This window comes from Rhinatrema bivittatum, chromosome 9, assembly GCF_901001135.1.
Source record: "Rhinatrema bivittatum chromosome 9, aRhiBiv1.1, whole genome shotgun sequence".
Classification (NCBI taxonomy): Eukaryota; Metazoa; Chordata; class Amphibia; order Gymnophiona; family Rhinatrematidae; genus Rhinatrema; species Rhinatrema bivittatum.
The window spans coordinates 200,028,156-200,052,852 of record NC_042623.1 but is presented as its reverse complement, the minus strand read 5'-3'; the positions used below and the strand labels follow the sequence as shown (position 1 = coordinate 200,052,852).

The 24,697-nt window shown below is 44.5% G+C and overlaps 1 protein-coding gene across 4 annotated transcripts in view; it reads right to left on the bottom strand.

Moving 5' to 3' along the window:
* Positions 1–24,697, bottom strand: part of TRPC1 (transient receptor potential cation channel subfamily C member 1) — a 205,611-nt gene that overhangs the window by 160,629 nt on the left and 20,285 nt on the right. For all 4 annotated transcript variants that reach the window (XM_029615475.1, XM_029615478.1, XM_029615476.1 and 1 more), the window contains exons 3-5: positions 7,659–7,760; positions 6,624–6,826; positions 5,290–5,421 (exon numbers count right to left, since the gene is read on the bottom strand). In XM_029615475.1, the coding sequence (XP_029471335.1) occupies positions 5,290–5,421; positions 6,624–6,826; positions 7,659–7,760 (437 nt within the window). The remainder of the gene's footprint in view (positions 1–5,289; positions 5,422–6,623; positions 6,827–7,658; positions 7,761–24,697) is intronic.

Below are 24,697 nucleotides of genomic sequence, written 5' to 3'. Positions count from 1 at the left end.
GAATGGGTCTTCCCAACGGCAAGCGGCCCCGGGGAATGTGACTTCGCGGGGCCGCGGGTCGAAAACTTCCTCACGCCACCGGGGGGTGGGCGGGCAGCCACCAACACGGGCAGGAGGGGAGTGACTGGCCCCACCGATATGCTCCCTCAGACCTGAGCGCCCTGAGCGGCGAATCCCTCGGCGACCTAGAAATAAGAAGGACTTACCTCCAACCCTGGAAGGAAAACAACGGGAGGAGGCAGAAAGAAGAGAAGAAGACAGTGACAAACAGTCTGTCAGCAAGTCTCTATGCAAAAAAACCAGAACCCTGGCTGTATTCTTTAAGAGAAATTAACTATCTAACTAAAGAAACTTCTCCTTAACAGAACTTGATCCCTCAAACAAATAAAAAAAAATTATTTTCTTAAAGCTGAAAAGCCTAAGGCCAAGTGCTGGGGACCTCAGTGTCCCCTGCTCACATCTGCTGGAGTCAGAACTATACTGAGAGCTGAGGCAGGGGAGGCGTGGCTATAAGGCACCCCCCTGAGAGTTTTTTGTTCTGACTCCATCTGCTGGACAGGGGACATAACCCACAGTCTGGAATGATCCTGGTACGTACAGGGAAATGGGAGCTGCTCCTTTAACTCAGTCCATGGCAAGATGCTAAAGGGTTCCCACTATATCCAGTTAGAAAAATAAGCTGTAGGGTGCTAGTGTAAAAGTGGAACCCTTGTAGTAAACTTTATATAGTCTCTATATATGAAAATGTTTTTTCTTGGTTCTCACTGTTTCTATGTAGTATGCACTGCAAAAGAAAGAGAAGGTCTGAGAACTAATCCACTTAAAATGGAATTCTCCAGCATAGTGTTGCAAAGCTGTTTGTTGGGTTACACTGTTTGTTGCTGTGTTGGTTCTAGGATAAATGAAAAATGAAAATGAAAAATGAAAAGAAGATTGTTCACATGGATGTAACTAACATTGTACACTTTGGATTTCATAAGTCCTTTCTTCATACAGAGGCCCCAAGAGCTAATGTATGAGCATCTGCTTCATGTATTAGAAAAAATTTGGTTCTAACCTGCTAATTTTTTTTCTATGAGTACTACCAGACCAGATCAGATGAGTGGGTTTTGTTCCCCTACCAGCAGGTGGAGCCAGAGAAAAAAGAAACTGTTTTCATGTCGTCATCCCTTACAGGATGTATGCCACCTACAGCTCAGTATTTCTATACCAAAGCACATTACACTTTATACAAAATATGAATTTCCCCATATCGAGGAGGGGGGTCAAAGATAAACTGGCTCCTAAGTGAGCCCAGCTATACAATTTATGAATCAAATTATAGAAGAAGCAAATATCTCACCTACATACAACAGATGTATTTATTTATTTAGTTGTTTTTATATACCAGCATTCATTGGAGTAAATCACATCAGTTTACATTGTAACTAATGGAATAGTAAGACTAAGGTGTCTATTATTGACACATTGAAACATAAGAACATTATAACATATAAGTGTAAAACGTTTTTGAGACTAAGGTCTTATTATTGATACATAGTAGCACTGAGACATCGAAACATAGTAATATTGAAACAAAACAATATGAGAAGATAACTTTGATAGCTTCTTGAAAGCAGGGAGGGATTGTAAAATTATACCTGGTTAGTGCAAAAGGAAATCCAAATTATCATCTAGAAATCCTAAATAACAAAACAGATAACAAGAGGTAGCAACGCACTCATTTACTTACACATAAGGTTTGGATCCTTGTTTGAATAACATTATTAAACATGCATTATTAAATTATTTAATATAATCTCTGCAAAGCACATTTAAAGCACAATACAGACAGAATTTAGTATCCATAATCTAAATTTAGAGGCTATAAGAAAGGTGACATTTGAATTTGCTACTGAGACTTGGCTGACTACTAAAATAATCCATAAAATGAGAAACGTTGAGTTATTAATGTTGCATGTACTATGTTACACTTTTAAATACCCAGAATGAAAGTGCAAAAATATGATTCTCTTGGACAGTGGCGCTAATGAGTGGAGTCCAAATTTTAGTTGCCTTTTAGGGGCTGATTTTCTAAACCACACTAGAAATTGCTCTCTCCAAACGAATGTTAACCAATTTGTACATAGAAGAAAATTATTCCTTACCTGCTAATTTTCGTTCCTGTAGTACCATGGATCATTCCAGACGGTGGGTTATGTTCCCTGTCCAGCAGATGGAGTTAGAACCAAAAATTCCCAGGGGAGGACCTATATAGCCACACCTCCCTTGCCTCAATCCTCAGTAACTGGACTAGCAAAGCCAAGACGAGAAGAGACAGAACCAGAGGGATCAATTAATCTCAAAAATATAGAGAAAAAAACAGCTGTAAGTGACAGCAAGTAACTTGTACTCAAAAAACTGTGAGAACTTGCAAACGCACTGTGTTCAAAGACACAGCTCGCAATAACTAGAGATACAGAGTGAAAATATTGTGAAGACAAGAAAGCAGGGATGGCCCACAAAGAACCCCAAAACCAGGGAGGGGTCTGGAATGATCCATGGTACTACAGGAACGAAAATTAGCAGGTAAGGAATAATTTTCTTTTCCCTGTACGTACCAGGATCATTCCAGACGGTGGGATGTACCAAAGCTTCCCCATCATAGGTGGGTCGCGGACAGCCCTGCCCGTATGACCCTGTCTCCAAGCTGACCGTGAGACGGCGCGCGAATGTCTAGACGATAATGTCTTGCGAAAGTGTGGAGAGACTTCCATGTGGCCACCCTACAAATTTCTTGAGAAGAAACTGCAGAACTATCCGCCCACGACGTCGCTTGAGCGCGTAGAGAATGCGCCTTAACAGCTAAAGGTGGAGACTTACCCACTCCGATGTATGCGGCTATAATCGCTCCTTTCAGCCAGCGAGCAATTGATTGTTTGGATGCCATGCAACCCTTCCTGGGTCCCGACCAAAGGACAAACAAATGATCGGAGAGTCGAAATTCATTAGTGACCTCCAAATAATGTATCAAAGAACGTCGGACATCCAACCAACGCAGGTCAGAAGAATCAGAGGATACAAATGACGGAAGCTCTATCGATTGGTTGAGATGGAAAGTTGAGACCACCTTCAGCAGAAAAGATGGAAATGTCCGCAGGGATACTCCCCCTGGCGTGAAACGAAGGTATGGCTCCCGACATGATAGAGCTTGTAGTTCAGAGATCCGACGTGCTGAGCTGATCGCCACCAGGAAAATGGTCTTAAGGGTGACATCCTTGAGTGTGGCCGAAGTCAGAGGCTCAAAAGGTGGTGCACATAGAGCCCGGAGTACCAAATTGAGATTCCATGAAGGACAAGGCGGTCTAATGGGAGGTTTCAAGTGTTTTACCCCCTTTAGAAAACGTAGAATATCCGGTTGTGAGGCCAGGAGCTCCCTGTCATTACTCCGTAGGAAAGCTCCCAAAGCCGCTACCTGAACACGAAGAGAATTATAGTCCAGGCCCAAATCCAGACCCGCCTGTAGGAAGGAAAGCACATGCGCTACTGAGGCCTGCGTTGGCAGAATCGTCTTTGACTCACATCATTCCTCAAAAACCTTCCATACTCTGACATAGGTAACGGACGTGGAAGTCTTCCTAGCTTTCAGGAGCGTCGAGATGACAGACTCTGGATATCCGCACCTTCTTAATTGGCGCCTCTCAAAAGCCAGGCCGCAAGACAAAAGCGATCTGCCTTCTGAAAAATATTGGCCCTTGGCGAAGGAGACATGATAGGTGACTGAGTCGAAGCGGGCCTTCCACTGCCAGATTGAGAAGATCTGCAAACCATGGACATCGAGGCCACTCTGGCGCAACTAGGATCACCGGACCTTGATACGTCTCTATCCGTCAGATGACCTTGCCCACTAGAGGCCACGGAGGAAAGACATACAGAAGACACTGTCGAGGCCAGGGAGGAACTAGTGCGTTGACTCCTTCCGCGCCGTGCTCTCGCCTGCGACTGAAGAAACGGGCGGCCTTTGCATATGTCGCGGTTGCCATTAGATCCACATGGGGTATCCCCCAACGCTGTATTATCCTCCGCATTGCGTCTTCTGAGATTTCCCACTCTCCTGGATTCAGGTGTTGCCGGCTGAGAAAATCTGCCTGCACGTTGTCCACGCCCGCTATGTGCGAAGCCGCTAGACGCTGCAAGTGTAGCTCAACCCACACCATCAAGTCGTCGGTCTCCAAGGAGACTAGATGGCTTCTGGTGTCCCCTTGGCGATTGATATACACCACGGTGGTCGCATTGTCCGAGGGAATCCGAACCGCTCGACTGAGTACCAGTGGGTAGAACCCCCTGCAGCGCTAGAAGGACTGCCCTGGTCTCCAGCCGATTGATGGGTCAAGTGGACTGATCTACCGTCCATCGGCCTTGGAGAGACCTGTCTTGACAAACCGCCCCCAGCCGGTGAGGCTGGCATCCGTGGTGACGACCACCCAATTCGGGTTCTGCAGAGACACTCCCTGAGCTAATCGTTGAGGGTCCAGCCACCACTGTAGACTGCTCAAGACAACACTCGGAATGGGCAGCACTGCCTGAAAATCTCTCGACACCGGGTTCCATCGCGAAAGTAGGGACCTCTGGAGAGGTCGGAGATGAGTGAAGGCCCACGGTACCAAATCGATGGTTGAAGCCATGGTTCCCAGTACCTGAAGATAGTCCCATGCCGTGGGAGTGACGAGAGCCATAAAACCGGTTACTTGAGCACGTAGAGCCCGAGCTCTGTCCGGGTGCAGAAACACTTTGAACGGAGTGGTCCTGTCAGAACACTACAGAACCTATCCCTTAGAAGAAAACCTTTATCTAATATTATTTAATTGATCCCTCAAAGAGAAAATAAAACTAGAAAAGTGCTGGAGACCACCGTGTCCCCTGCTCAATCTGCTGGAGTTAGTACTATACTGAGGATTGAGGCAAGGGAGGCGTGGCTATATAGGTCCTCCCCTGGGAATTTTTGGTTCTAACTCCATCTGCTGGACAGGGAACATAACCCACCGTCTGGAATGATCCTGGTACGTACAGGGAACTTACATTACAGTGAATGGGCGCTATTTACTAAAGTGTAGCACTTTAGTAAATCAGCCCTTTCATGCAGGTGCTGTTCTTGTTATGTATTTACTGCATAGCTTAACATTCTGCCATGATGGACTAGCAGATGATATATAAGACAGACAGACAGAAAAACAAACAAGCAAGAGATAGACAGAAACCTCAGAACAGTACAGACATGACATTTTTGGTATACTTTGTTTCTACATTTACCTAAATTCTACTTCTACAAGACTGAGCTCTTTCAGGTCTGCGCTTAGCTCAAATGCTCTCAGGATTGGATCCTCCTCTGTTAACATGATTAGAGCAGGGCTTGACAAGCACCGGTATATATCAAGACGAAACCTGTAGCAGAAAACAATTCAAGACAACAGAGGTACCCTGCTTAAGAGTATGACTGAACCTTGGTTAATCATCATATTATCCATCTGCTTAGATAGGATTTCAAGATCAATGTAAAGCTTAGATTTACGGTACATCCTTGGGAGGTTTTCCCAAGCAGGAAAATAATCAAAGACGCCAAAAGAAGCGGGATCAAGCTTACAGGCTGATTCTGTAGAACGTCCGCTCTCCAAACGCACGTCCAGCCACCTCTCCTGGGCACACAATCCTGTATTTAAATGAGGGGTCGCACTAAAAGGAAGCACTAGGAATATGGGCCCAAATATGCATGCTTTTGAATATGGACCTGTATAAATGTATAATGTGCTTGTGTTTCTCTCTTCTACATGTGCAAATCTATGTGCTTCTTGTTCCTTTGTTATTCTTCCTTTTGATATTCTTTGTTTGATCTCTGTCTTCTTATGCTTTCCCTAACAGCTATTATTGGGCTAAGAGCTCTCCTCATCATTTGTCTACCTCATGGCATTTTTAAATTATTCTTTTTTTTTTTTTTTTTTTTAATGGGAAAATAAAATCGCTCCAGACCCCAACCAATGCCACTTTTTTCAAGATTTTAGATTTTTCCATAACCAATCTTCTGTATGTGTGCCAATTTTTAGTCCTCAATTCCATCCAAGTACCCAAAAAAAGAGCAATGGACAGGCATTTTTATAAATTATATAGATTAATTCTATTTTTCACCTTTATATCTTCTTTTTTCCACTGTTAATTAAGAAAAATATAACATATATAAATTTTATGACAATTAGATTTATGGAAGCAAAATATATATATATATTAATGATCTTTAGTTTATCCAAAAGATCTTTGGGACTGATCAGGCACACCAAAGGGGCAATTTTCAAATATCTACCTAGGAAAATTTACCTACAGAAATCTGCACCTGCTTCTCCCAACAAAATTACATGAATTGTTGCATTTCCCAACCTATCCCTATCCGCCTCCTCCAGAAATGCCACCACTCAATGTGGATAAAAGTGAACATGTAAATAGCTTTTGAAACTTGCCCTCCAAGTCTAAACAGCAAGTGTGAAATGCTTTAAGAGGAACAGAAAACAAGAGCTGAAAATACTATTTCACAAGATGCAACTTTTTCATTCTTATTATTATATATATCTATAATAAGCAGCTCTTATGTTTCTAACCTGGAATGTCGCAAACTATCTTTTTTGTTCTTTGCTGTGCAAAGTGTGCATTCACATCCTACAGCATGGGGTTTAGGCAATGATATATCCTGCTTTAACAACATAGTAAGAATCTCATAGTTGTTACGATGAGCAGCTAGAATAACAGGAGCTACATCCATGGTTGTTGAATATTCTGGGTTCTGAATCCGCTCCATTAGTTTCTGAAAAGACAGCACAATAAATGGTTTGTTAAATATCATGAAAGGTAAACTAATATGGGTGAAATTACACATGACTCTCAAAATATAAGTAAATATCAAATAGAATAATGAGAGTCTATCATAATTCACAAAGAACAATGAGAATTTCTTTATTCATCCAACATAATTCTATATAAAATGAATATCATTCACTCCACATTCACACCTTAAAATAGACCTTGAAAATCGAGCTAAAACAACCCTCTTATATATCAATAATTAGCAAAAACTGACAAAAAATATGCATAAATAGGTGGGCCTGCGCCTCTGTATAGATTGCAGTGTTTATCGCACGTGATAGATACACCGTGATAATACCGCAAAATGCAATAGCACCCGCGATATGGACATACCGCCCAGAAAAAAGCTGTAATTATTAGCAGCATAACAACCCGCAATATTATGTGATTGTTATAGCACAAAGCGCTACCACCCCCTAATTTACATGAACTCCGCCCACATTCCTCCCACTTAAATATGAAATTTAATATTTGCATACACATTTTGCAATAAGCCGTTATTGCACGCGATAATGCCGTAACGCTTGTGCTAACGACGTATTGCAATTTGATGAATGGCCTGAAAAGTGTGGAAGATTATATTATAGATACAATCAATACAGAACATATTAACAGCACAGTAAAAGCAAGATTTATCATCCTCTGCAAAGTTTCCATAGCTGCACAAGACTTTCCATAAGAAATGGCTTTGAAGATAAGTGTTAACTGTAGTGAACTGAAAACTAATGTGATTTTATTATACTGAAGCAGTAATTAGTTTAAGAAATACTCACTACAATAGTTGGCCTGCTTGATCGCTTTGGACGGTGGTTAAGTAGTATGTCAACAGCTCCTACCACTTCTGAGTCAATTGCTACTAAAAGTGCATCTGTGGACTAAAAATATTTACCAAATTTAAGAAAAAACACAGATTCACAACAGTTAAAGTTATGTAACATATCAGATTGCATCTTCTCAGCCTACCATTACTCCACTAAAAATTGTGGGGTAGATTTTAAAAGATGCGCGCAAATTATAAAATCAAGGGTCGGCGCGCACAAAGCCATGCTGCTTTTCCCCTTTCCCTACCCCCCAGCCCACCTTCCCCTACTTCACCCGTCATTTCCCCCCTACCTTTTTCTTTTCTTTTTTCTTATTTCAAAACTTACTTCAGCCGACTGCCGGCTCGCTATCCCTCGCACAGCGGCAAATGGCTGCTGTGCCAGAAGCCTCTGATCCCGCCCCTGCCCCATCCCCACCCCGCCCCTTTAGGAAAGCCCCAGGACTTACACACGTCCCGGGGCTTTACGCACGTCGCCTAGCCTTTTAAAAATAGGCCTGGCGCGCTTAACCCTTTCAAAATCCGGCCCTGTATTTATTATAAAAAAAAGTGAAAATGTTTCTTAAGTTCTAAAAAGATGACAGAGAGAAAGAAAACATGAGCTAACAACAATGTAGGCCAGGGGGAGCCCTGGAAGGTACCAACAGGCTACAACTCTCCAAAATCCAATCAAATCAATGCAGCAGGTTGGTGGTGGACAGGTACCATTCAACAAGGCAACAAGGCAACAAGACCACATGCAGCTGTCAGTTGGATATTAGGATAACAGCTTCGCTAGTTTTGCTGGTTGTTCTATATTTAAAAGCTGGTGTGAGGGCTTCGGTGTTTGATTAAGAATGGGAACTTGTATGATCATCTAGTAGGGATGTGCATTCATTGGGCCATGTATTTCATGGCGACATGATACTTCGTGGATTGATGGTACATGCATATTTTATTAACGAGTTAAGCATGTACCATAAATCCACCCATGCAATGAATGAAACGAATGGCCCAAAAAATGCACGTCCATATCATCTACACAGGATTGTAGAGAAGCAAAGAAGAAGACAAGAAAACCTAACTCAGATAAGGAGTGACAGAGTGGTAACTAGGCCATTTGGCACCTATGCCCAAAAGAAAAGGCATGCCCACACCCTGAACACAACATATACCACCACCTCGAGCTGAGAGACTCTGTTAAATGTAGGGGACTTTGATTTTTGACCCAGCAGTTTCCTCCTCCTCCTTCGAGATTCCAGCTCAAACAGAACCAGTATAGAGATCCTGGTGCCATGAGCCTTCACTCACAACTATCAGAGATCATTTTTCCCCTTATTTTATATCCATTCCCAACTTTATTTACTCTAGTCATTGTAGCATCAGTCCTGGGCTGGGGCCATGCACCAGGGTTCCTTTCAGAGTCCTGAAATTATGGGTTCCCAATCCAACCACAAGCTGTCACACCCTCCCTACATACAATTAAAATTATGCATTTATAACAACAGATTTTACATAAAAAAGGACATTCTGAGGTAAAAATATCACTTACAACAACATGTATATTATATTTATATACAATGTTGTGGTGCCAACCAGAAAACCCTGCAAAGTTTAAAAAAAAAAAGGCACTTGGAAATCATACAGTATTAGGCCTACGTAATGCAAGTTGGATTTAGGCTTGGCCATGAGTAAACTGAATTACAATTAAAATATAATAAACCTCCCATACCAAAACAGCACTAACTGCCAGCACTCAAACAGTAACAACCTATGAAAAGGCACCACTGCAAATATTATGCCAGGCCCTAAAACACCAATACAGCTCCTATTAGGAAAACTGAACATGCCAGGCTGCTACAAACTACAAGGGAGCAGAGCACCTCAGATTATTCACACATGCAGAACACAGACAGACCCTCACCAAAAACTAAATAAAGATATCATATAGTGTAAATAGAAACATGCAGACAAAGACTGAACTGGAAACTGCAACAAGCCAGACACACTATGTATTGCAATTATGAAAAAACAGATACATCACCATTACTCATAAGAACATCAAACTAAATCTTGATTTCAATTCATAACTGAAAAACCATACTAACAAAAACTATAAATATTTCCAAAAAAACTTATAATTAAAAATATATGAAACTTTGAAAACCCGGAGAGGGGAGACAAGATGGCAGCATAGAGAGGACGTGCGGCGATTGCTGACCCGAGTCTCTGCTGACTTTCAGAGTGGTTGTTCGTGATGCCTTCAAAGCGCAAGGGGAAGGTCCATCTTTTTCCTCCGGAGTCTTTCCCCTCTTCTGTACAGCAATTAGAAATAACTCGCTTCATGTCCTCACCAGCATTGTCAGGAACCGAGGAGCCTGATGTGCAGGGCAGCTTGGGAGAGCCGCTTGTGCCAGCAGAGTCTCTCTGAGTCCGGATCACCGGCCACCACCTGCACATAGACCTTGTTCGGAGAGCACCTCCATGGCACCCGGTGATGATGTCATCTCGGAGTCTGTACTGGAGGGGGTTTCTCTCCATTACTCACCACCTGGGCTGGGCTCCTCTTCCATGCTTAATATCAGAGGGATCTCTGGTGTGTGTTCTTCTGAACCCATTTCAATGACTGGAGAGAGTTTCGGAGTCTAGCTTGGTCCCTAGGATGGGTTTGTAACCATCTTTTCCCTCCCTACCTGCTGGGAATATCGAAGGCGGTGAATTTTTTATGGTTCCAGCTCGCCCAGCGGTGGTGACTTTGGAAGCCCTGTGGGATCTTGTGGCTGGCTTCGGGTCTTCACTAAATACTCTTAATGCAAAGATGGATCAGTTTTCTACCAATTTTCAATAGAATTTATCAGATATACAGTCCCAGGTTAATTCAGTGTCTTGCCAGGTTCTTGTCGCCTGGTTTGGCCTCTGTTGGAAACAGGATGCTGGGCTTGATGGACCCTTGGTCTGACCCAGCATGGCAATTTCTTATGTTCTTATCTTTTCGGCAGTATGTTGTTTCTTTAGGCTTTTCCTTTGTTCTCCGTTTTCCTTGTAAATGTATAATCAAAAAAGGAGACGAATGTTTTATTTTTTTCCTTCCAGAACAGTTAAAAGCTTTTGTTGAGTCCAGTAGGCCACTTACTTCCTCTCCTGTGCTTCCATGATTTGCTAGTTTATTAACGCTGGATGTACAATTCCTTAGTTAAGTTTTCTGGTCTATTCTCCCATAACATTTTTCTTCTCCTCTCTTTCCCTTTTTTTTTTGTTTGTATTTCTGCTTGGAGTGGATTTCTTTACTTTATTGAAATTTATCTTGGAAGTTTTTCTTTTTGTAATTTTTGATTTTCCACATATTTCTGTTACAAACTATTATTATGTTTGTACATTTAAAAATTCTATAAATAAAGATTTAAAAAAAATATATATATGAAACTTTTCCAAATGCCAATAAAATATTTCAAAACATCTAATACATAAAAAAACACCCAATAATTAAAACTAACAATGAAAAAAAAACAAATCCCTTGCTGTTCATACCTGGAAACATTTGATTTCCAGGTGCCCTGAGATTGTCATTAATTAGCAGGGTGAGAGGGGGTAGTTTTATACAAACTTTTTCCATGCTTTCTCTCAAACATGCTCATATGCTCTCACATGCTCAGCCATACACAATCACACTCACATGCACAATCATACACATACACACATGCTCATATGCTCCCTTCTCTCATGCTCAATCATTCACATACATATATGCATGCTCCTATGCTCTCTCTCACATGAGCAATCATATATACATACACTCATACGGTCTTAAACATGTGCAATAATAGACACATACACACTCATGCTCTCTCTCACATGCTTAATTATACATATACTCATTGGCCTGGATTTAGGGATAGGCAGCTGCGTATGGCACCAAATTTTGAAGGCACCAAGTTCCCATGCCTAAGAGAAGCCTTTTTCTACTAATTTTAAGGCTGTGACCAATGCCATTTCAACAGGCACTACCATGGCACTCTGATCAAACAACCCTCCCCTGCTTTGCAATATACGGTGGTAAAAACTCTGCTGTTCAAACTCCTAAGAAGAAACACTCCCCTCATCCTGGCTATGGGCACCAAAATCTTAAATCCGGGCCTTCACGCTTATATGCTCTCTCTCAATTGACCAAACACACACACACACACACACTTTCTCACATAGTCATACACTCACACACGGCCATATGCTCAATCACACACATAAGCATTCATATGTTCTCTCTCACACGTGCAATCATACACACACACACGTTCATATCCTCACTCACGTGCGCAATTATACACACACGCTCATATACTGTTTCATATGCATAATCATAATCATACACACTCGCTCATATGCTCTATCACATGAACAGGCATATTCTCATAAGCTCATACACACCCGTTCATACCCTTCCTCTCATATGCTCAATCATATACACACACATGCTCATACATTCTCTTTTAAGCACATACACACACATACTCATATGACCCTCTCATGCAGAATCATACACACAGACACACACACACTTATAGGCTCTCACATGTTTAAATATACACATGCACACTCATGTGCTCTCACATGCACAATCATATACACACACACACACACACACACACACTCATTGGATCTCCCTCACATACGCAATCATACACATACACTCATACACTCTCTCTCACATGCACAATCACACACACATACTCATACACTCTCTCTCACATGCACAATCACACACACATACTCATACACTCTCTCTCACATGCACAATCATACACACAAATATGCACACACACATGCATGCTTTTTGTTTTCCCCTCTAGAAGCATAAGGAGGAGCAACAGCAGCCTCCTCCTTCAGCCCTCAGGACCACCAGACTCTTCCTCTTTCTTCTAGGCTGCAGGCATACTGCTCCTACTTCTGACCGGGGAGAGGGGAGCTGAAGCCTGAAGAGGGTAGCCAATGCTTTTTGGGCCCCATGAGCCCACTTCCTCCTCACTGTCAGGGGGCGTGATGCTTTTTGCGGTCCCGTGCTCCTCACTGCTGGGGTAGAGGAAGGAGGAGTAGAATGATGTTCTTCATGGCCCCGCAGGCCATGCTAATCTTCATTGCTGGGGCAGGAAGGAGGCTGATGCTTGTCGTGCAACAGCACTCCTGTTAGATGGCACAGGCGGCCATATTAGCCAAAGGCTAACTTTAGCTCGGGGGGGTACAACTTGGTAATTATATGCCAATTTATTAAAAGTATTTATATTCCGCTTATATCGAAATAACATGCTAAGCAGATTACAATAATTAAAAACCAGAAAACAAATAAACCCTTAAAGCTGTGTCCAGGGTATCCCACTTTGCCATAATCATATCTTTTATGGCTGAATGCAGAGAAAAGGCTCTGGTAAGCTATTTAATACCCCGAGGCTTCTTTTTCTCTTTGTGCTTATCTGCTACATCTAAAGCTTGCTCCACTTTAGAAATGAGGGTGCTCAGCTCTTCCCTGAGAAATAGCCTAACTGTGCCATTCAATTGTCTCACCATCCACATCGTCTCTAGAGCCTCGAGGGCCTTTCAATTCTACTGTATTTCCCGTTTGAGCACTGTACGCTGAAGGGACATGTCCAGGGGAGAGGGAGCCTTCTACTCCCAGTCAGGGTCTTTTAGGCCCCCATCTCACCTTCTCTAGGAATATCCGGGGGAAACTTGTGTCCTTTACTTCACGTTCCAGTGCCCCCTTTCATTTTCTGTAAGCTTTATGCACCAAGGAGAATAAATTCCATTGAAAACTCCATGTTCCCGCAGGCTTTCCTGTGACCTTGACCTGCCTAACTTGGGTCTGCTATCTCCCCCGAGTTGGCCTCCCCAACATTCTTACTTCGAGCCATCGAGGAAAGAGCTGCCATCAAAATTGGCTCTTCCCTCAATGCCAGCCCATCACCACCATTTGCTTGGCTGCCCACTTCCTGCATGCCCATGAGTACCTGTTTTTCTGCTGGGTTTCTGGCTACCTACTGCCATACTGAAGGCATTTCCTACCTCTCTCCAGAGCTTGGGCAGTAGGGAGATTATGGTAACCACTTTCACTTTCTCATGTTTCTCTCGTTCCTCGTACATGACCAGCACTATGCAGCCTGCGCTTTACAGCTCTTCTACCAAGACCAAATGGGAACTGGATTTTCTCTGCCCCTTTTTCTTTTCTTTCCAGAGAGGAAGAACTGCTATCCCTCAGCTCACTCTCCTTTCATGGGAAAAATGACCAAGCCATTGGCCTTCACCTCGTCTCCTTTCTTTGCTATCCCAGAGCAGCCCTCACTAGCTGGACGCAGAGAACTGCTAGCAAGTTATTCGCTATCCCAGAATATATAACCTCAGATGATGTCAAAAAAGGAAGTTCAACCCACTCGTCTGCACTACTTTGATAGGACGAAGAGGAATGATAGTTGCCAAGGGTATGTATGACAACAGGGCAGATACAACACCATTTAAGGAAGAGTGTGAGCAACTAGCAAAACCAAAGCAATGAACAATACTCACATGTGATATACCCCTCACTACAATCCATGGATGAACTAAATAAAGCCTCAGTATTACTTTTATTGTTAAGAATAACACTATGGAAAGATAATAGAAATTACATGGGACTCTGTTTGCTGCGAGAAGGGAAGGCAGCTTGTGTGTGAGGCTCCAGTCCTGCTTCTACATGAAACAACTAACCACAGCAAATTTTTTAAACTGAATTTTAAGCATCGCATCGACTGGGGCAAGGGATACTGATCAAAATCGCTTCCCGAAAAGGGGGTTGTTTGCAGCGGGTTGGGAGAGCCAGAAGAAAGTAAGTTCCTGCTTTTTTGTGAACCCACCTGCCATGCTGGGTCAGACCAAGGGTCCATCAAGCCCAGCATCCTGTTTCCAACAGTGGCATCCAGGCCATAAGAACCTAGCAAGTACCCAAAAACTAAGTCTATTCCGTGTTATCGTTGCTAGTAAGAGCAGTGGCTATTCTCTAAGTCTACTTAATTAATAGCAGGTAATGGACTTCTCCTCCAAGAACTTATCCAATCCTTTTTTAAACACAGCTATACTAACTGCACTAACTACATCCTCTGGCAACAAATTCCAGAATTTAATTGTGCATTGAGTGAAAAAGAACTTTCTCTGATTAGTTTTAAATGTGCCACATGCTAACTGTGAATCGGTTATTTACTCTGAAAGAGTAATTAACCGATTCACATCTGTAGAGGCAAAAACTCACAGTAAAAACTTTTTAAAATATATCCGAAGCAGAAAGCCTGTGAGGGAGTCAGTTGGACCGTTAGATGATCGAGGAGGTTAAAGGGGCACTTAGAGAAGATAAGGCCATCGCGGAAAGATTAAATGATTTCTTTTCTTCGGTGTTTACTGAAGAGGATGTTGGGGAGGTACCCGTAATTGAGAAGGTTTTCATGGGTAATGATTCAGATGGACTGAATCAAATCACGGTGAACCTAGAAGATGTGGTAGGCCTGATTGACAAACTGAAGAGTAGTAAATCACCCGGACCGGATGGTATACACCCCAGAGTTCTGAAGAAACTAAAAAATGAAATTTCAGACCTATTAGTAAAAATTTGTAAATTATCATTAAAATCATCCATTGTACCTGAAGACTGGAGGATAGCAAATGTAACCCCAATATTTAAAAAGAGCTCCAGGGGCGATCCGGGAAACTACAGACCGGTTAGCCTGACTTCAGTGCCAGGAAAAATAGTGGAAAGTATTCTAAACATCAAAATCACAGAACATATAGAAAGACATGGTTTAATGGAACAAAGTCAGCATGGCTTTACCCAGGGCAAGTCGTGCCTCACAAATCTGCTTCACTTTTTTGAAGGAGTTAATAAACATGTGGATAAAGGTGAACCGGTAGATATAGTATACTTGGATTTTCAGAAGGTGTTTGACAAAGTTCCTCATGAGAGGCTTCTAGGAAAAGTAAAAAGTCATGGGATAGGTGGCGATGTCCCTTCATGGATTGCAAACTGGCTAAAAGACAGGAAACAGAGAGTAGGATTAAATGGACAATTTTCTCAGTGGAAGGGAGTGAACAGTGGAGTGCCTCAGGGATCTGTATTGGGACCCTTACTTTTTAATATATTTATAAATGATCTGGAAAGAAATACGATGAGTGAGATAATCAAATTTGCAGATGACACAAAATTGTTCAGAGTAGTTAAATCACAAGCAGATTGTGATAAATTGCAGGAAGACCTTGTGAGGCTGGAAAATTGGGCATCCAAATGGCAGATGAAATTTAATGTGGATAAGTGCAAGGTGATGCATATAGGGAAAAATAACCCATGCTATAATTACACAATGTTGGGTTCCATATTAGGTGCTACAACCCAAGAAAGAGATCTAGGTGTCAAAGTGGATAACACATTGAAATCGTCGGTTCAGTGTGCTGCGGCAGTCAAAAAAGCAAACAGAATGTTGGGAATTATTAGAAAGGGAATGGTGAATAAAACGGAAAATGTCATAATGCCTCTGTATCACTCCATGGTGAGACCGCACCGTGAATACTGTGTACAATTCTGGTCGCCGCATCTCAAAAAAGATATAATTGCGATGGAGAAGGTACAGAGAAGGGCTACCAAAATGATAAGGGGAATGGAACAACTCCCCTATGAGGAAAGACTAAAGAGGTTAGGACTTTTCAGCTTGGAGAAAAGACAACTTGAGAGGGGATATGATAGAGGTGTTTAAAATCATGAGAGGTCTAGAATGGGTAGATGTGAATCGGTTATTTACTCTTTCGGATAGTAAAAAGACCAGGGGGCACTCCATGAAGTTAGCATGGGGCACATTTAAAACTAATCGGAGAAAGTTCTTTTTTACTCAACGCACAATTAAACTCTGGAATTTGTTGCCGGAGGATGTGGTTAGTGCAGTTAGTATAGCTGTGTTTAAAAAAGGATTGGATAAGTTCTTGGAGGAAAAGTCCATTACCTGCTATTAAGTTCACTTAGAGAATAGCCACTGCCATTAGCAATGGTAACATGGAATAGACTTAGTTTTTGGGTACTTGCCAGGTTCTTATGGCCTGGATTGGCCACTGTTGGAAACAGGATACTGGGCTTGATGGACCCTTGGTCTGACCCAGTATGGCATTTTCTTATGTTCTTATGTTCTACCCGTTCTAGACCTCTCATGATTTTAAACACCTCTATCATATCCCCCCTCAGCCGTCTCTTCTCCAAGCTGAAAAGTCCTAACCTCTTTAGTCTTTCCTCATAGGGGAGCTGTTCCATTCCCTTTATCATTTTGGTCGCCCTTCTCTGTATTTTCTCTATCACAATTATATCTTTTTTGAGATACAGCGATCAGAATTGTACACAGTATTCAAGGTGCGGTCTCACCATGGAGCAATACAGAAGCATTATGACATTTTCCGTTTTATTCACCATTCCCTTCCTAATAATTCCTAACATTCAGTTTGCTTTTCTGACTGCCGCAGCACACCGAACCGAAGATTTCAATGTGTTATCCACTGTGACGCCTAGATCTCTTTCTTGGGTGGTAGCACCTAATAAGGAACCTAACTGTGTAACTATGGCATGGGTTATTTTTCCCTATATGCATCACCTTGCACTTATCCACATTAAATTTCATCTGCCATTTCGATGCCCAATTTTCCAGTCTCACAAGGTCTTCCTGCAATTTATCAAAATCTGCTTGTGATTTAACTACTCTGAACAATTTTGTATCATCTGCAAATTTGATTAACTCATTCATCGTATTTCTTTCCAGATCATTTATAAATATATTGAAAAGTCCAGCTCTCTGGAACTCTATCCCACCAGATTTGAGACAGGAGCCATGCTCTCTAACATTTAGGAAAAGACTAAAAACTTGGCTTTTCAAAAAAGCATTTCCAAGCCCTGAATAAAACTTCATGCAACAGCACAATTGGATCCAAATTCTGTGTCATATTTATTCATATTCTGTGTCATACTTAGCCTTCTGGTTACGTATGTTCCATCTCACAGTGATGTACCGCCACATTTATTCGCATAGTCTTATCTACTCATCTTGCTAATTTTTTACATTAATCGGCTGAAATGTAAATATTGCTCTGTTCTTTTCTCTCCCCCCTTCCAGTTCCAAGTTAATTTTTCCCTGTTTTATTGTAACTTTCTCACATCCTTTTTCTGATTCCCTGTATTTAAAGTTCAAGGTTTTTATTGAGAATATTGTTTACTACGCTACGTTATGTTTTTCACACTTTGTTAATTGTAAACCGGGTTGATGTGATGCCTGTCATGAAACTCGGTATAACAAAAACAATAAATAAATAAATAAATAAATAAATAAATAAAAAGTAAGGGTCCCAATACAGTTCCCTGAGACACTCCACTGCCCACTCCCTTCCATTGAGAAAATTGTCCATTTAATCCTAATCTCTGTTTCCTGTCTTTTAGCCAGTTTGTAATCCACGAAAGGACATCGCCACCTATCCCATGACCTTTTGCTTTTCCTAGAAGCCTCTCATGAGGAACTTTGTCAAACGCATGCTGAAAATCCAAGTACACTACATCTACCAGTTCACTTTTAGCCACATGTTTATTAACTCCTTCAAAAAAGTGAAGCAGATTTGTAAGGCAAGACTTGTCTTGGATAAAACCATGCTGACTTTGTTCCATTAAACTATGTCTTTCTATATGTTCTGTGATTTTGATATGGGAGCACTGAGAGGAGAGGATCACCTTGCTGGTGGCTGAAAGGAATCAGTAAGCTTTTGCTTGGAACATTGTCTTTTTTAAAAGTATTGAGGCAAAGTTAACTACTTGGGAAAAGAAAATTATTCCTTACCTGCTAATTTTCGTTCCTGTAGTACCATGGATCAGTCCAGACAGTGGTTTTGCTCTTTTTTTGGCGCTAGTGTCCTGTGGATGCCGGTGGTGCCGGCCGCTCCACGAGTTGTCGTTGGGTCCCGCGTTTCGCCGGCTCAGCCCGCAGGTGTGTGCACGGCTGCACCGGGGAAATTCCCCGGAGCTTCTGGACCCCTTCGGCGGGTTATGTGGCCCATTCTAGGCCCCCCCGCGGCACTGTCTTGTTCTTCGCCCCCCCCCCGAGGCTTTTCTTCCCGGAGCTGCCATGCCGCGGTCCTCGAGGTGTGAGGCCTGCAGCGAGCCGGGGAATCAGTTTTTGAGGGAGGGGCTCTGCGATCGGTGCCTCCCCGAGGGGGAAGGCGCCCTGCAGACCACCGGCACAATTTCGGACCTTTCCCCCCCTCAGCCCGGGCAGCGCGGCCAGCCACGTCGACGCTATTGGCGGGAACAGCGGCCATTTTAGGTGAGCAGTGCGCGGCAGACTTGTCCTCAGAGGGAGAAAGGATTTTTTCTGACGGTCCTCAACAGATTTTGCCCTCGGCAGGGGCTTTGCACGACCGGGGCTCCCAGGAGGGTCCTCCCCCAGGGATTACAGGCAGCCCTTCGTTTTTCTCCCCTGATTTTATCCTGGCAATGTACAGGGCTTATTTGCAGGGTATGGGAGAGACGGGGGGGGGGGGAACCTTCAGGGCCTCCTCCCCTCAAGGTCCTCAAACCTGCTAGTGTCCCTCCAGCTCGCCTATTACGCTTGGGTCCCTGCCGGGGCTTCCCTCCGTGCCACCCCGGCGTGCCACGGGGGTGGCTTCGCCAGCAGGAGGCAACTCCCCGGAGCCGCCAGAGGCGCACCTGGATGGATAGACGGAGGGGGACGATCCTCGGGCCCTGCGGATTTTTCAAAAAGAAGAGCTGGATGAGCTCATCCACCACATTATTCAGGAGCTGGACCTCGACCCGCCGATCCCTGTGGCACCGGCAGTCGCTACGTCCTCTCGGAAAGGGGATCCAGTCCTGGCCGCGCTCCGCCCTAGGGCGAGGGCTTTCCCGATTCACGAGTCCTTCCTTCAGCTCCTCACCAGGGAGTGGGACACGCCCGAGTCTTCCCTGAAGGTCACACGGGCCATGGAAAAGCTATACCCGCTGCCTGAGGATTTCTTGGATCTTATCAAGGTTCCCAAGGTAGATTCAGCGGTGTCTGCAGTGACCAAGAGGACGACCATCCCAGTCACCGGTGGAACGGCTCTGCGTGACACGCAGGATCGTAAGTTGGAAACTTTTCTCAAGCGAGTCTTCGAAGTCTCCGCCCTAGGGATGCGGGCCGTCGTGTGCAGTTCACTCGCACAAAGAGCCAGTTTGCTTTGGGTACAACAACTTCTCACCTCTCAAGAGTTGCCCCCCAAGGAGGCAGCTCAGGCGGACCGCCTGGAATCTGCCATAGCATACGGGGCGGACGCCTTGTATGATCTCTTTCGCGTCATGGCGCGGTCCATGGTATCGGTAGTTGCAGCCCGACGGCTCCTTTGGCTGCGAAATTGGGCGGTGGATGCTTCCTCCAAGTCGAGCCTTGGCTCCCTCCCCTTTCGGGGCAAGTTCCTCTTCGGGGAGGACCTGGATCAGATCATCAAGTCCTTGGGGGAGAATTCGGTGCATCGGCTGCCGGAAGATGGACAGCGTTCCTTCCGGTCCTTTTCCTCAGGCAGAACCAAGGCCAGGGCACAGCGACGCTACAGGTCTTACCGGCAGTCTGTGCCTCGGACACAGCCAGCCAGATCCCGGCCCTGGTCTCGTTCCTGTCGTGGGCGGCGGCCCGCGTGAGAGGGTTCAGGGCAAGGAATCCCGCCCGCAAAGTCAGCCCAATGATGCCAAGGGAGCCCACTCCTCTCCTCCCCGCATCGGGGGCCGACTCATGGAATTCTACGAGGAGTGGGCAGATATTTCCACAGACCAGTGGGTCCTGGACACCATAAGGGACGGATACGCCTTGGAGTTTGTCCGCCTGCCGAGGGACAGGTTCATTTTCTCCCCCTGCGGTTCGGATCTCAAGAGGATGGCGGTTCAACAAACTCTAGACCGGCTGCAGGACATAGGGGCCATTGTTCCCGTCCCCTTCGGCGAGGTGGGCTTGGGCCATTATTCCATTTACTTCGTCGTTCCCAAAAAGGACGGTTCCTTTCGACCCATTCTGGACTTGAAGGAGGAAAACAAAGCCCTGAGGGTCAGCCAGTTCCGCATGGAGACTCTGCGGTCAGTGATTGCTGCAGTGCACAAGGGAGAGTTCCTCGCTTCCCTGGACCTGTCGGAAGCGTACCTGCATATTCCCATTCTGCCGGCTCATCGGCGGTATCTTCGCTTCAAGATCCTTGGGCAACACTTTCAATTCAAGGCCCTACCCTTCGGTTTGGCAACTGCGCCTCGAACCTTCACAAAGATCATGGTGGTGGTGGCGGCGGCCCTTCGCAAGGAGGGTATTCTAGTACATCCCTACCTGGACCACTGGCTGATTCATGCAAAGTCCTTCTCACACGGTCAGGCCTCAGTAGCCAGGGTAGTACAAGTCCTACGTTCTCTGGGCTGGGTGGTGAACCTTCCAAAGAGCTCCCTCGTACCCTCACAACACCTGGATTTCTTGGGAGCGAGCTTCGATACCATGGTGTTTCTGAAGATTGAGCTGAAGGAAAGACTCGTGAATCGGGAAAGCCCTCGCCCTAGGGCGGAGCGCGGCCAGGACTGGATCCCCTTTCCGAGAGGACGTAGCGACTGCCGGTGCCACAGGGATCGGCGGGTCGAGGTCCACCTCCTGAATAATGTGGTGGATGAGCTCATCCAGCTCTTCTTTTTGAAAAATCCGCAGGGCCCGAGGATCGTCCCCCTCCATCTGTCCATCCAGGTGCGCCTCCGGCGGCTCCGGGGAGTCGCCCCCTGCTGGCGAAGCCGCCCCTGTGGCACGCCGGGGTGGCACGGAGGGAAGCCCCGGCAGGGACCCAAGCGTAATAGGCGAGCTGGAGGGACACTAGCAGGTTTGAGGACCTTGGGGGGAGGAGGCCCCGAAGGATCCCCCCCCCCCCGTCTCTCCCATACCCTGCAAATAAGCCCTGTACATTGCCAGGATAAAATCAGGGGAGAAAAACGAAGGGCTGCCTGTAATCCCTGGGGGAGGACCCTCCTGGGAGCCCCAGTCGTGCAAAGCCCCTGCCGAGGGCAAAATCTGTTGAGGACCGGCAGAAAAAAATCCTTTCTCCCTCTGAGGACAAGTCTGCCGCGCACTGCTCACCTAAAATGGCCGCCGTTCCCGCCAATGGCGTCGACGTGGCCGGCCCGCGCTGCCCGGGCTGAGGGGGGGAATAGTCCGAAATTGCGCCGGCGGTCTGCAGGGCGCCTTCCCCCTCGGGGAGGCACCGATCGCAGAGCCCCTCCCTCAAAACCTGATTCCCCGGCTCGCCGCAGGCCTCACACCTCGAGGACCGCAGCATGGCAGCTCCGGGAAGAAAAGCCTCGGGGGGGGGGGGGGGGGCCGAAGAACAAGACAGCGCCGCGGGGGGGCCTAGAATGGGCCACACAACCCGCCGAAGGGGTCCAGAAGCTCCGGGAATTTCCCCGGTGCAGCCGTGCACACACCCGCGGGCTGAGCCGGCGAAACGCGGGACCCAATGACGACTCGTGGAGCAGCCGGCACCACCGGCATCCACGGGGCACTAGCGCCAAAAAAGGAGCAAAACCACTGTCTGGACTGATCCTGGTACGTACAGGGAATATTATTTAGTGTGTTTGTGCTTTCAATAGTAAGCCAGCGAATCAACAGAAGTTAGACTGTATTTTTAATAGTCTGTAAGGCAGCTAGTAAGCAGAAGTTAGAGTGTTTGTATATTAAAAACAAACAAACAAAAAAAAAGAAATAAGTAGCCAGAAGTTAGAAATAAGCTGGGAGCAGTGTATACCTAAGTAAAAAGGTTGAAAAGTTCAATTCAGTTATTCACCTTGGAAAGGTGTTGAGGTAGTGTGATTTGGTTTGATTAGGTAACAACATTTGTTAATCAAGAGAGCAGCGAGTCACTCTGGCTGACGGTGAGGACGTCAGTTCCGGTGGATAGTAAATAGACAAGATGGCAGTGCGGGTTGAAGGTGATGCATAAGGTAAGATCTCTTCAATTTGAAATACTGATGGTGTTGCCTGTTTGGTTTATAGATAATCGCGTTGAAACTAGGCAGATTATGAAACACAGATTAAAATGAAGAGTTGACGAGTTGTTGCATTGAATTAAACTTGTGAGATTGCGATTTGGTTATAAGTGAAGTATTAAATGTTTCTCAATAGTTTATAGTTATAATTGTGTTTGTTTTGGGGTAAGTGTGGAAGGAATATTTTGGAGAGTACTATTTCGGCTAGTCCCTGAGGAAGCCCCTAGCAGAGGGTGAAACAAAGATCTTTGTCAGACCAGATAAAAGATATGAAATTCTTCTGCGATCGGAAGGATCAGATACAAGATATGAAATTGGTGGATTATTAGGAGTGAACATAAAGAATAATACTCGGGATAATTAGAGAACAATCAATGAGAACAAATAGTAATTTGTTTATGAGAAAGGTTATAAGGTGTTTGTGAAAAAAAGAAATAAGTTTGAAATTGTAGATTTTTGTGTTACAATGTTTACATGTTTTATATGGTTTTAAAGTGGTATGAATGAGAATGAAAGAGTATGTTTTGATTAGTTAGATTTTAATTGTCTAGATAGAATGTTATGTATTGGATATGAATAAAATAAAATTTATACATTACTTTTGCACAAAAAAACATAGTCTCTGGGTATAGTATGAGTTGAGAGATAGAGGATACTGTTTTAGAATACATCCCTGTGTGTTTAATACCTTGACAAATGCTCCTAGCCAGGTGGCATAAAATTGCGTTGATATTTCTGGATAATGTCCACAGTCCTGAGCTTGACTGGATGATGCAATAAAAGAGCTGATGCAGTCAATTTGGCAGTGTAGGGGACTTGTACTTCGATAATGCAGGTGTGTAGAAATCTTTGAAAAAGTGTGCTTTGATTGTGAAGAGTGGCCTTGCTTCAAGTGCATCGAGGGAGTCTGTGTCGAGCAGGATTGACTCGAGGACACATGCATCAACTGCATCAGAGTTGTTTGCATCGAAGGCATAGTATGTATTTATTTATTTATTTAACAGTTTTATATACCGAATTTCTTGTAACAGGATTACAAATCAAAAAGGTTTACATAATAACAATAACAGTGCCTCAAATAGTGCAATTTCATAAAACAGAGGAATACAGAACTAGGATCATGAAACTGTTGAAACAAACCAGGGTATATATATATAGTGGTGCCGAAAGCCTATGCACTGTGCATCAATCGGAGATGTTTTGAGCATCATAAGCATATATACTAGACCATGCAAGGTTTAATATGAATATGTATTTGGACATTTGAAACTTTTCATTTTGCTTCTTTTAACAAATTTTTGTCAATTTGGATTGAATGTGATTGGGTGTTATGGTTAAGTGGTGTCTGGATGGATTCTTGGGTACTGTGGCAGATGACCATGCCCACGGGGAGGAGCCCTGTGAGGCGCCATAGTACTGGGCTAAACACAGACGCACAAACACATAGTTTAGTTCTTTTATTAAACAGCTTGTAGTGTACCACCAGAGGTGGCAGTAGTGAGGTAGTCTGGAAGTAGAAGTCACAGGACTCTCGGCAGACTCACCCCGTTGGTATAGGGGAATTCCGATGCAGATTTCCCAGCAAGGTAGCACTGTGGATGAGATAGACTGATGGTTACATTACTCACTAGATGGTTGCTGTTGGTATGCGATTCCACCAGGTTGAAGAAGTTAGGTAGCGACACCGAGGCAGGGAGAGCAGGCCCTCGAGGACCGAGCACCTGATCCCAGTAAGGCACCTAAAATAATGCAAAGGGCCCCCTGAGGAGCGGGTACCCAGGTTAGCAATACCCCAAAGGGCAGAGAGAGAGAGCTTCTAGCAGCAGCACGGAAGCGGCAGAGTAGCTTAGAACCGGCTGAAACCAATCCTTTAAGCTAGCAACTTAGTACAGGCTATATACCCGGATAGCTTGATGTCAATAGAGGGGAACGCCCCCGAGGTTCGCGCCAATGCTGGA